The sequence below is a fragment of the Typopeltis vanoorti genome, chromosome 25, assembly GCF_054136105.1.
Source record: "Typopeltis vanoorti isolate ZY-2024b chromosome 25, IOZ_Tvanoo_1.0, whole genome shotgun sequence".
Classification (NCBI taxonomy): Eukaryota; Metazoa; Arthropoda; class Arachnida; order Uropygi; family Thelyphonidae; genus Typopeltis; species Typopeltis vanoorti.
In genome coordinates this window covers 25,382,125-25,395,183 of record NC_143573.1, presented here as the reverse complement: position 1 = coordinate 25,395,183, position 13,059 = coordinate 25,382,125, and the positions used below count along the sequence as shown (strand labels likewise).

Genomic DNA, 13,059 nt, shown 5'->3' with positions numbered 1-13,059 from the left:
GTGCGAACAAGAAGAAAATATTAACTAAGAAGCTAACTGCAATAGAACTTGAGCTAGTTTTCAATCACATTGAGCATGCTAAGGAAATTTTGTTTGATGCTGATCCTGATATGGAATGAAGCTTTGAAGTCCTCCGAAATCTTGATAAAACTGTCGCCAATTAGCGCAAATTGTATGAAATATAAAAGTCGAGCACTATTCAAACTTTTTAACTTAATTTTTTTTTGTAAAACAGTAGTTCAGTCAAATGTTTAGACATTAAATAAAAATTTAAGAAATTGATTTTTAACTTTGATGATTTTATCCTCTAATATAGCTTATGCTGTATTTTTTCCTTTTTAAATTTATATGCTAACTGATGGATGAATTATAATAATTCCTATTATTGTATTTGTTTAACACGATTTGGCGTAGCGCACATTAATTGATGGATTAATTAATTGCATTGACCGAGGTTTTCCTGTTGTTAATATATATATTTATTTTTATATTATTATTATTATCAACACCCGACCTCCATGGAGTCAGAGACTCATTGTGGGAGGTACTCACTATTGCATACAATGCTCATCCAACCACATCTTAAACTGATTCAATGTGTCAACATCTACAACACACTAAGGCAATGCATTCCACCCACCAACCACCCTCCATGCAAAGAACCTGCTTCTCACTCCTTTGTTCACACCCTCCTTATACAGTTTCCATATTTTACTTAATGAGTTACTACTGCACTATTGTAATATTCTGAGTTAATTTTCTTATCTTATTCTCTTTCCTTATGTCTAATTTACTTCTACTTGTTTAAATCTTTCTGTTAAGTTCTCTTTACCTTTTTCTATCTTAAGCCGATTAAGTTAGTCTCTACTTGTAATCCTTTATACTACCTACAAGTGTTAGCGCTGTTAGTAAAAGACCTCTAGAATAGGCCATTCACAGATACAGTGTTAACTATTTCCTACACGATATAATTCAGGGAAAATTTATTTGTTTTTTTGACTGCACCATCCTGAATTAAAGTTATGGCACAGGAAGAATAGTTATACCACTTATAGAATAGCAAAGTTTTAAAAATAATACCTTAAGTAGTCAGTCATGGCAATTTCTCTAATTTTAAGGTCGCACAGGTTTGATATTTTTATGAGACAGTGCATTGACAAAACAAGATCAGGCAAGCTATTAGTTTATTCATTCTAAGACAAATTATTTGCAAAATTCAAACAGCACATATCACGTAATTGGTTCTAAGACAACAAGAGCACAATGGAGACAATACAGTCACTTGTCTAATTCTCCACACGATCATTTAAGCATTTTTTGCTCAAGCTTTAAGACAAAGACATTATAAATATTATTATTATTACAGGTGACTCCAGGGAGTCCTTAGACTCATTGAGGGAGACCCTAAACATCATGTCCACACAACTATACGACATTCTCACAGTATCTATCATACCTTGCCTTGAACTCGCTCACCGTCATAGCACCCACAACAGACTCTGGCAGCTTATTCCACTCATTTACAAATACATTAACTTCACTCACGTTATAAACAGAAAAAGGCAAAACTTAAACCACATTCAGTTTTTTTTGCATTATACAACATTAGCAAATCTTAGATCTCTATATTCTACTATTCACATTCAACTTGAAGTACAGCTTTCCAATCTCTCTAGTACTTTCTATGCTAATAATTACCAGAACCAACATCAGTCGCTTGAACTTCACGATCTAGGATATTACTTAAAACATTCTACTTACAATCTTTGCCAATTCATTACACAGTCCTAGATCCTTAAGGCTTACAGGCATGTTCCACTTCTTCCTAAAAAAAACAAAAAAATTTCCCATCGGGCACTAGGTTACGGCAACAATAATTCAGCATACACGTAGATCATTGAAGAATCATATGGTAGAACATCTTGAAAGGACTGTCTCTGCCATTATCGAACTTCTCATCTTTGTCGGAACTGCTCACGGAATGCGACTCTCCCTGTCCTCGGAAAAGGCTTGGCACAGGAATAAAACTTCAAAACAAGAGTCTCTTGGCCCTTCAATTTCTGCCTTTTATATCACTCTCCCAACCTTGGCTCTTCTTCAAATTAAGTCCCCCGGATTTACTGGAGAGCTTTTTCCATCACCCACGCTATCGTTGGATTTTGGCGGGAAAACTCATAATCCGGTGACCTTCATGATTTTTGCTAACCTTAGGTCTATTTGCCTAATCCTGTCTGAGCTTAATTTATGTTACAATTCTAGTGGTTCTTATTTAAATATTCTAAACATTTGTTATTACCAGATTTAATACAGTAAAGTGAGTTATGCATTATTTTAATTACAAGTATTTTATGTAATTTAATTGCTCATGTAAAATCGACTTAGAAAAAAATATTTCTATTTTTATTCTATACGAGATTTTATACTGTAATTTGAAATACTTTGAAAGATTGATAGATTGACAAGTAGTTTTACAGTTGCTGCACTGTAAAATTTTTATATTTAAAAAAAAACATCATTTGGAGGGCATGATCAGAAAGTTGAACACTGGATGATTTTAATACGAGGTTTCTCATATGATTAGGATGAGCAGAGAATGCTGCCATTAGCAAAACTGAACAGATTTTGAGGAAAATGAGAGCAGGTTGTTTACGTATATGTATGAAGAAGGTGATTGAAATAACAGAGCCCTGAGGAACACCCACAGGAAAAATCCCAAGAGAGAATACTTTCCATTATACATAATGGAGAAACTGAGAGAAAACTGAATAATATAAGCATGTAAACACAAGAAAGATTTCTATGTCTCTTCCTGGAGTTTATCAAATTCCCTGCAACTGTGATCTCTCCTATTTTGGACAAACTGGACGTTCTCTTGAAAAAAGAATCCAAGAACATCAATCCTCCATTCATCACAACAAACCTGAAAAATGTGGATTGGCTCAGCATGGGATTGAAACTAACCACAACATCCTTTGGTCAAAAACTCTCTTCTTACATAGATCCCGTTATAAATTTGAACGTTTATTCAAAGAAAGCGTAGAGGCCTTACTCCATCGTCCTAACCTGAATCGGAATGACTGTATATCTATATCAAAATTCTGGGAAAGTCTAATCAGAATGACTCATTAATTCATATTAATTTTATGTTATTTAATATTATTAATTAATCTTTATTTCAATCATGTCTCTGCTTAAAAATATTCCCTTTTAATACTTAGTGATATAACATCACGCGACTTGTTCTATTTTTAAATGAGCTATTGTTAGTATTCCACCTTGTATATATATTTTTAAAAACTGTTCTTGTAGTGCCACTGAAGATGGTCTGCTATTTCCAGACCGAAATATTTGGTTAATTAAATATCTTTCTTGTGTTTACATGCTTATGTTATTCAGTCTTTATGTCACAGATATCCTTAAAACATCAAATTTTAATCCTTCATGAGGGAAAACTGACAATCCAGTTACAAAGGGAGAAATGCAGAACATAAGATGCCAATTTGTTAGAAGCTGTTGGTGCTTAATCCTATCAGAGGCCTTGGAAATGTTAAATGCAACAGCACAGTTTTCTCCAAACATTTTCCATGAAATGTGTCTAGAGAAAAGATGTGTATAGATATCAAAGAAGATGCTTCTGTTGACTTGCTTCTGTGTTGTAGGGGAAAATGCTAGCTCAGTATAATATAGTGTATAGATGATAAAGAACGCAAGTTAGTTTATGTATTTCTAAATCACTTAGGGAATTGAAACAACGTAGATCCGAATATAAATTAAATTATACTTTAATAAATATTTCCGATATTTCGGCAATGTCACATTGCCATTTTCAAAAGGAACTTACAAAAAGGCAGGTGCACACAGGCACTAACAATACAGTAACTGAGAATGAAGATATGAAGCTATCGTTTTCCTAGAAGTCCTGATGGTGCCCTCTAGCGGGCTAAGTAGGCGTTCTTGGCCGTTGGGCTGAAGGTCTGCTTATGTATGCGTCCCAAATTTGGGGCAGTCGCATACAACCAAATTTGTTGAGGTTTGGAGAGTTTCTTAGGGCAGAGGCTGATTCCATAAATAGTCTTTCGAATTTGTATTTGCTCCGGTGTATTACTGTAGCTTTTTTCCACCGTATTCTTTGGCAGGTATCCAGAGCATGGTCTGCAAGACCAGAATGGCTGTACTTGTAAAACCGGATGTAGTCCTTGTGTTCAGAAATTCTGATATTCGCTGTCCTGCCTGTTTGGCCAAAGTACGACAGCCATAAGCAGACCTTCAGCCCAACGGCAAGAACGCCTACTTAGCCCGCTAGAGGGCACCATCAGGACTTCTAGGAGAACGATAGCTTCAAATCTTCATTCTCAGTTACTGTATTGTTAGTGCCTGTGTGCAACTGCCTTTTTGTAAGTTCCTTTTGAAAATGGCAATGTGACATTGCAGAAATATCGGAAATATTTATTAAAGCATAATTTAATTTATATTCGGATCTACGTTGTTTCAATTCCCTAAGTGATTTAGAAATGCATAACCAACGTATAAGCCTGTCTACGAGAATCAAGTTAGTTTATGGGCAGTATATCTCTTGAACACAGTTGAGGGATTTCATTAGGACCTGCAGCCTTTTTTGGTGTCTGTGTTTTTTAAAATTCTTCTGATGTCTTTCTAGCAGTAGGCATGTAGTGCACTGTTCCAGAACAGCCATGTTTGGAACCAAGGCTGTTCTGGAACAGTGCTGATCATCACCCAGTGCACAGCACAAGCTAGTGCTGTGCACTGGGTGATGATCATCTACCAGTTAGTAAGTTTAGTATTTTTTTCAGAATCCATATTCTCCGACTAGGAAGGTATCATTTTACTGTGTGACTTCTGACTTAGGGAATGTGTTTTCAAAGTTTTAGGAAGAGACAGGATAGGAGAAGATAGAAACATACAAGTTAATAAGGGAAACTTCCAGTGTAGACAAGTGAGATTTTGCAGCTTATGAATGTGGATGTAGAACTTAGGGTTATTCTTGGAAGCTGGCTGGAAGTGATGGTAGGAAGTACATGAAATTCTGTTTTTTCTCATTGTGTGTGGTGAATGTTGGAATGGGATGCCATTAGGTATGAGTGCATTTTCAGTAAATGTATTCAAATATGTTAGGTATTTGAATGTCTAAATGAGCCCCTCTGATGGATGAGCCAACGGACTCTTCTGAGATGCGATCATAATGATAGTAATAACTTCATTCACATAAGCCAAACATTTGAATGAGCTACATGAGTAATATTTTTGCCATTTGTCTTTTCTCAGTCGGAATAAATATGCAATCCTGTCCTATGCATGCTTTGCAGACAGATAAGAGCCAGAGAGAGATGCTTGCATTTTTACATGGTTTACAACTACAAGTATCTCTGTGTTTCTCGCATCTTTCAGTGTTGAAATTGAGAAACATAATAGTCTGTTCTTTATTGGGATGCAGATTACCATATTTCTAATAATCCCTTATTAGTAACCTACAAAGAAAACTTATCTGTAAACTGTTACTTTCATGCAGTCTCCAACTAACATCGACAATAAATTTGTTGATATTAGTTGGAGTCAAAACCTTACCCATCAGATTAAATATATCATTTCAAAGATCTTATCTATATTTAAGAAATGTAATTTATGAATGCTACCTTTACCAGAACTCTCTTGCATTGGGACTTCTGCACTAAACACATTGTGGGTGTGTCCTGATAGTGTCTAGTAGCTATCCTTGTGTAAAGCACATCTGTCATCTCTTGAAAGAAACACACTCAGTACAGCTTACAGATATTGAAAACAATTTCAGAATTCATTAGAATAGTTTTTCCCAAAGTATGGTCTATGGTCCTAGTGGGTTGCGAGAAAATTTTATGTGTAATTATTATTATTTTTATCTTAGTTTGTAAATTTTCTATATAACAGTTGAGTTTTGAACACTTTTTATCTGAAAACAAAAAAAGTGAACCATGATCTATAACCATAGTTAGTAACCTAACATGTTTACTCATGTTTGAAAGAAAGCAGTGGCTTCACATTAATATATTTTGTACTTTTTGTTAATAAACTTAATTCCTTAATTGCTTTAACTTGAATAAACAATTGAATAATTTATGTGTATCCACTTTTGGTATAATCTGCAATATATGTCATTAATTTCTAATTTTCTTTGAACGTAATCTTATATTTGTCAGTAGAAAATTATGTATGCAATGCCAACTACTCCACAGTTTTGCACTTATGAACAGCATATGCAGACTCGCATCAGGTGGTACAATATGATCTATTGGTAAAGAGTGGGATTGAGGCCAGTGAGCTGCAGAGTTATATTCTTTATCCAAGTGGGCCATAATCAGAAAAGTATGAGGAAACACTTCCTTAGTGTTTCTCAAACTTTCAACCCTGTTCTTGTCCGTTACAGGTAGTAGGTCCCATGCCTGTGTGTGTTATTGTTATGCCATGGTTAGAAATATACAAGCAGTAGAAAGGACATATTGAGAATTTTAATCTGTCAAGCTTAGCGACCTATTCCATTTCTAAACACAAAGATAACAGGGGGGAAAAATTCTAACATGATCTATAACCTGGATACAAAGTGTGTACATGAAATCCTTGAAGCATCAGAAATAGATATTAATTCACAATATTTTAACATAGACTATTTGAAGCAAAAGTTTTAGCATAACATAATGAGCTTCAGCAGTAAGCAGTAAATTTCTCTGCAGAAGGAGAGAAATTTTCTTGCTAGTAACTGCTGGATAACCACTACGATCATAATATGTTGCTTAAATTTATGGCAGATAGGATTGAATGGAGTCAATATTTAAAATATTACAGATGGAGTTGTGCTTTAAACTGTTTATAGTTATTATTATGGGCAACTCCAAGGAGTCCTTAGACTCATCGAGGGAGGCCCTAAACATCATATCAAGAACAACTATTTAGCATTCGTACAGTATCTATCATACTTTGCTTTGAACTCATTTACAGTCATGGCACCTACAACAAACTCTGGCAGCTTATTCCACTCATTCACCACTCTCCAAGTAAAAAACCTAGTTCTAACATCCTTGCTAACTATATTCTTGCTCAGTTTCCATGGATGGCTCTTAGTTCTCCCATCACCAGACCTGTTCTGAAAAATTTCCTCTGAATTAATCTTGTAAAAACCCTTCAGTAATTTGAATGCCTCAATCATATCACCCCTTTTCCACCTATCAACCAATTTCTGTAATCCACAGATCTTCAACCTGTTCTCGTAAGGTTCATTCCATAGACCAGCTATCATCTTGGTCACTTGCCTCTTTATCATCTCTACCTCCTCCCCATCAAGAAGAAACCCAGGGCCCAGATGCGGGCACAGTAGTCAAGATGGGGTCTTATCAAGACTCGATAAAGAGGAACAATAACTTGCTTATCTCTACTCGTCAAAGTATTCTTCAGTAACCAAGTGATCTGATGAGCTGATTTAGCTACTTTTTCTATGTGTCCCCTAAACTTCAACGCCCTATCCACCAACAGACCCAAATCTCTGGATTCGTCAACTTCCTGAAGTACAGTTTCACCAATGTGATATACTCCTGCAAATTGTTTCACCCATAACCTTACACTTTGCTACTTTAAACTGACATCCATTCCCATTAGCCCAGACTGCCAATCTATCCAAATCATCCCGCAAAATTTTGACATCATGTGCATTCACTATTGCTCTACCCAACTTTTCATCATCAGCAAATAAATGAACAGTTCCTCTTAGATCCCTTCCTATATCATTAATAAACAAATTAAATAGCAGAAGGCCAAGAACAGAACCCTGCGGTACATCACTAGTAACAGCTTTCTTTTGGACTCCACTCCTGAATAAACTGCTCTCTGATATCTCTCCATCAACCACCCTCCTATCCATCTCACCAACCTTATATCCATCCCCATGTGCTGCAGTTTACTGATTAGAATTCCATGTGGTATCATTGTCAAAGGCTTTAGCAAAGTCCAGCAGTATCACTGTAAATCCATTACCCTTATCCAATTCAGCCGTCCCTGTATTATAAAATGTGAGCAAGTTACTTAGGCATGATCTACCCTTCACAAAACCATGCTGTCCTCCATAAAGTATCCAATTTTCATTTATCCATTCCTGTATTTTGCTCTTGACTAATATCTCCAAAACCTTGACAACGATTCCTGATATGCTGATCGGTCGGTAATTTGCAACAGCAGTCTTGGAACCTCCTTTATGCAATGGAACTGTTTTTCCCTCTTTCCACTTCCTCTGGATTAACCCAGAGCAAAGACTTAAACTATATAGTCAAGGGAACTGACAATTCTTTTGCTGCTTCACGTAAGACTCTTATAGACTTATATAGTCAGTTAATTTGTAAAATATTCTGACTGCACTTCTGTAGTTTTCTTATTCTTTGTAATGATTCTGGTATAACCACACTATAAATATGAAAGTAAAATTTATTATTAACACCTGACCTCTGTGGAGTCACAGACTCATGGGAGGTACACTGTCACACACAAAGCTCATCCAACTGTGCCTTAAACTGATTCAATGTGTCTATATTCACAACACACATATGCAATGGATGACCCCTAGGTCTATAACAGCAATCAACAATATATGTTGTCCTATTGACCTCTATCTCACCCTATAAAACCTCAAATGAACAATTTTCATCAAATCTGCAGTCTTCCTTAACTTAGCCATCTCCTCCTCTTGCCCTATTTCTTCTATCATCCCTGAAAATACAGTATCCATTACATTCTATTCCTGTAACTACATTATTCTCTGACAACCAGGTTTGTTCAAGCCAATAATTTTGGCTAAGTTAAGCTGACCAATGCCAAAAACTCCTCTCCTTTATTTCTGATACTTCAGGCATTTGGGTATATGCATTTCAACATCCCCTTGGGCCCACAGTTTATCCTTACTTAATGTCATTACCTGCCCATTCAGATACAAAACCTGGGAAACTGCATTTGGCTTTTCATAATCACTGCTGCACTCATATTTATCTATCCCAGGGGTGGCTAGACACATGCTTGATTGCTTCCCTTCTGATATCTCTTGTTTCCCTGCTTTTGCTTCCAGCCTCTCACTGAACAACACTTTCTCCAAGCACCTAATTTCAGAATCATTTAGGTGCAGTCTATCAGGCATATACAGGTTCCGTATGGCCACCAAATTCACTCCACACATCTATAAACTGCACACCATTCCTCCCGCACAATCTTCTCATTGACAATAATGGCCTTCTTCTCAGTTTTCTCCTATCATACTGAGGCAGCAGACTCACAATCTTTACTTTCTTAATTTTCATTTTTGTTTCTACTAACAACTCTTTCATATCTTCTATCATTGCATGTTTCTCACCTTTCAAATATTTGTGCCTGCCTTCTGCAAACCTAAAGCATCACTGACATCCTTAATCTTTGCACCTGGAAAACATGCTTTCATCATTTCCTCTTATCATCGAATCCCCATACGATGCTATCTGTTTTCTCTCAGTTTATCACATTTTAGTGCTTTTCCCATTCACTCTTTCTTTCATTCTCCTTCTGTACCACACAGCAATTGTTTCTCCAATCGCTCAAGCTTATGTTTTGTCCTGTGAAAGAGTCCGCATAAGCATGCAATTTCTTTCCATGCTAGCATTGTATCATCCACATTATTACTTTCAACCACTTCCTTCAAACTCTCATTTGTATTTCATGCACTATCATTCACTCCTTCTACTACATTCTATGCAACACTTTAACAATCCTGCCTTATATCCATAATATCAATCACTTCATTCTTTTACTCCCAACACAACTCGCATTTCTTATACTTGCTTATGAAACATTTCCAATAAATATTTTTTCCATTCTTGCTCTCATGCCACAAACCATTCACTCTTGGCAATGCATATATTAAACACACACTACATCACACTAAATCCCACACGTTGACATCAGTCAACCTTAATGTCTTGGTTGCCATTTTTCTTGTACACATTGATGCCATAACAAAAAAACGTTTTTGGAAAAATAACACTTAATAATATCCGACTATAAAACACCACTTAACAACACAATCAAAAATAACAAAAAGCTACCAATTATGTATAACAATATCGCTAATACCTACTAAAAATTAATAACTTATCTGAGTAATATGTGTATGGCAGCTGCTACTATGGACGATGCTCACTTATATATCATCCACAACATTTTCTTTGTTTGCAGCTCATGCTTAATGATACTACTTATACATCAAGCCATACCTGATTTACCCTACCGACCTTGGGGATAGGATACAGTGTGATATTGCTTCCTCCAGATAACCCTTGACTATCCCCCATTCACTTTGAACATCCTTCCCTTGCAGATCTTTATGCCATGGTACTGCTTCAAGTTGCCTCCTATGTGTATCATAATCATCTGCCTCGTAGTTCCATATATACCCTCTCGTAACTGGAATTTTCATGTTTTGCTACCTCCCAAGTGAAGACCACATGAACGCTTTCCCCATTCAGAGGCGATGTAGCCAACTTAGCTATGGACATGTCTTCTGATCTCATAACAAGATCCAACAGTCTTGACCTCGAGTCACCTCCATTACATTCTGCCTTAAGTAATTACTTCTCTTGAAGGAAGTTATTTTCTTGGTTATATTGTAGTTACACCGGAATCATTACATTTGTAAACCATTCTGTTCATATGTCTAGTTGTGAAGTTGTTCAGGAAATTGATGACAGTTATGGATACTGGGGATGTGTTCTGTTAATAAACTAAATTTATTATTATTATTTTTTTCATTTAAATCATTTATAAAAAATTGTTTTAAGGTTTTATTCAGATCTCTTATTTGATTGTCTCCTATTGTTTATAGGTATCCATTAATTCTGCATTTGGAAAATCATTGTAATATCATTAATCAGCTTCAGATAGCTACATTGTTAAGAGATATATTTAAAGATCATCTTTATGTACCAGAAAAAGATGGAAAATCTCCCTCGTATAACTTATCTCCTGAGAAACTTAGAGGCAAAATACTTGTAAAGGTAAGTGAAATATTTCTTAAATTGCTGTTTCAAATATTATTATATTGGGGGAACAGGAACTGGGCATTGTGTTTCTAATAGAAACCAGATAAAAATATTTATCTGTATTCAGCTTCATTCACATTATATAGAAACAGTTATATTAGTTAAAGATCCACAATGCTGCAAAGCAAATATTGCTCTTTTTTTATGTTTGAATATATTTCGTTTTAGTGAATGATTTGCTCTCTGTAGAGCAAATTATTCCATACCACCATAGCATCAAAATAAATCTGTGCTGTCTTTTATTTATTTTTGTATATATCAATGTCATGCATGAGCGATAAAGAACCTATAACATATCAGTCTTGTGGGGGTGTGGGGGGGTAGGCTAAATTTGGGAATGAAGGAAGTTTTTTTTTGAAGTTGTGGCTGAAGAATGCTTCATGAGGAAGGCTGTTTCAGAGAGCAGAGGCAGGCAGAATAAAAGAGGTGAAGCAGATTTTGGTGCATTTGGAATGTAAACGAGTGTTGGGCAGCTGCTGCTCTTGTTTTAACAGGTTCAGCAAAGAGCAGTTAAATGGTGGATGTCAGTGGGGGTAGCACTTATGGAAGAACATGTAAAAAAGATAGTTGAAACAGATCCTCCTTGGAATAGTAGTTGAAGTGAGTCCTCACTGGCAGATAATTCCTTCCTCACTGAGAAAGGGATCACCTGTCAGCCAAATTACTCTTCTCTGGACAGCATCAAGAATTTAGTAGCTGGTTGAGAGAAAATTAGCATCTGAGCAGAAAAGCATGACTAGTTTTTTAGAAACTGAGGAAACTAATGTGATGTGTTTATTGCCAGGAAAGGTTAGTGGTAGATTCTGTCTTGTCTGATAATTTGTATTTATTGAAGGTAAAGGAAGGGGAGGCGAGATCTTTTTTGTGAAAAAAGAAGATAGGACTGTATTTTGGAAGTGTTGAAGGTGACTGGATTATCTTTGTGCCATTGAAAAATCATATGGAAATCAATGTTTAAGGCATAAGTGTAGAAGATCTTGAAGCTTGGGTTGTCTGAACACTGCACAGTTTATTGAATGAGTGGAGTACTATATTCAACAATACTGTGGATAAAATAATTGGTGATTGGGAGGTCTCATTTATGTATAGGAGAAAGGATAGGAATAGGAGATAGACCAGATCTTCAGGATACTCCTGCATTGGTTGAAAAACCTGAGGAAAGAAAGCTACTACCTAATTATAGAGGTTAGAAGGTAGACTGAAGAATGGCAGTTCACTGAGCAGACCTTGATGTCAGTTATGATCAGATACTCTGGAAATGTCAAGAGTGATGTGTTAGTTTACACTTATAATGGTTTAATGGAATGAATACAGTACAGAATAATAATAATAATAATTATTATTATTATTATGTGAAACCTCCAGGGAGTCCAAAGACTCATCAAGGGAGAGTATGCCAACAGCATTGAATGATTGAACCCTTCCAACTACTAACCACGCTCAAACTTGCTTACCCTTTGGCATGAGCCATTAGTAGCAGTTGCTCTACCAATTGACCAACCTTTTCTGGCTAATTAAACAAGTTTAACCATTTCTCTATTTTGGCTGTCACAGAGACATGAAACACGCAACACAATAAATGTAAAAAGTTATACGAGGGTGTCCTTAGTGGGACCTTATAGGAGAGACGATCGCTGCCCAAGCATCCATATATTCCCCTCCTATTGGTCCATTTTGAAAAGGTTTTATTGGCCTTACATCTGTTTCAAACTGGTTGATTTTTGTCAGAGACCAGGCAGAAATCAAAAATGAACCAATAGGAGGAAAATATATAGATGCTTGGGCAGCAATCATCTCTCCTATAAGGTCTGAATAGGGCAACTCATAAATATCGGTGTGTATATTCCTGTAAGCTCTCTGGTCAAATTTCATATGAAACTTTTACAGTTTCTACATTTGGCTTTGAAATAATGCTGGATTTAATATCCACTTAATTTTTATAAATTTGCATTGCCAAAGTGAAGCC

The 13,059-nt window shown here is 36.0% G+C and overlaps 1 protein-coding gene across 1 annotated transcript in view; it reads left to right on the top strand.

Annotated features, from left to right (window-relative positions):
- Positions 1 to 13,059, top strand: part of LOC150092609 (inactive phospholipase C-like protein 1) — a 571,653-nt gene that overhangs the window by 205,223 nt on the left and 353,371 nt on the right. The window contains exon 12 of the mRNA XM_090414457.1: positions 10,877 to 11,048. Coding sequence (XP_090270583.1) covers positions 10,877 to 11,048 — 172 coding nt within the window. The remainder of the gene's footprint in view (positions 1 to 10,876; positions 11,049 to 13,059) is intronic.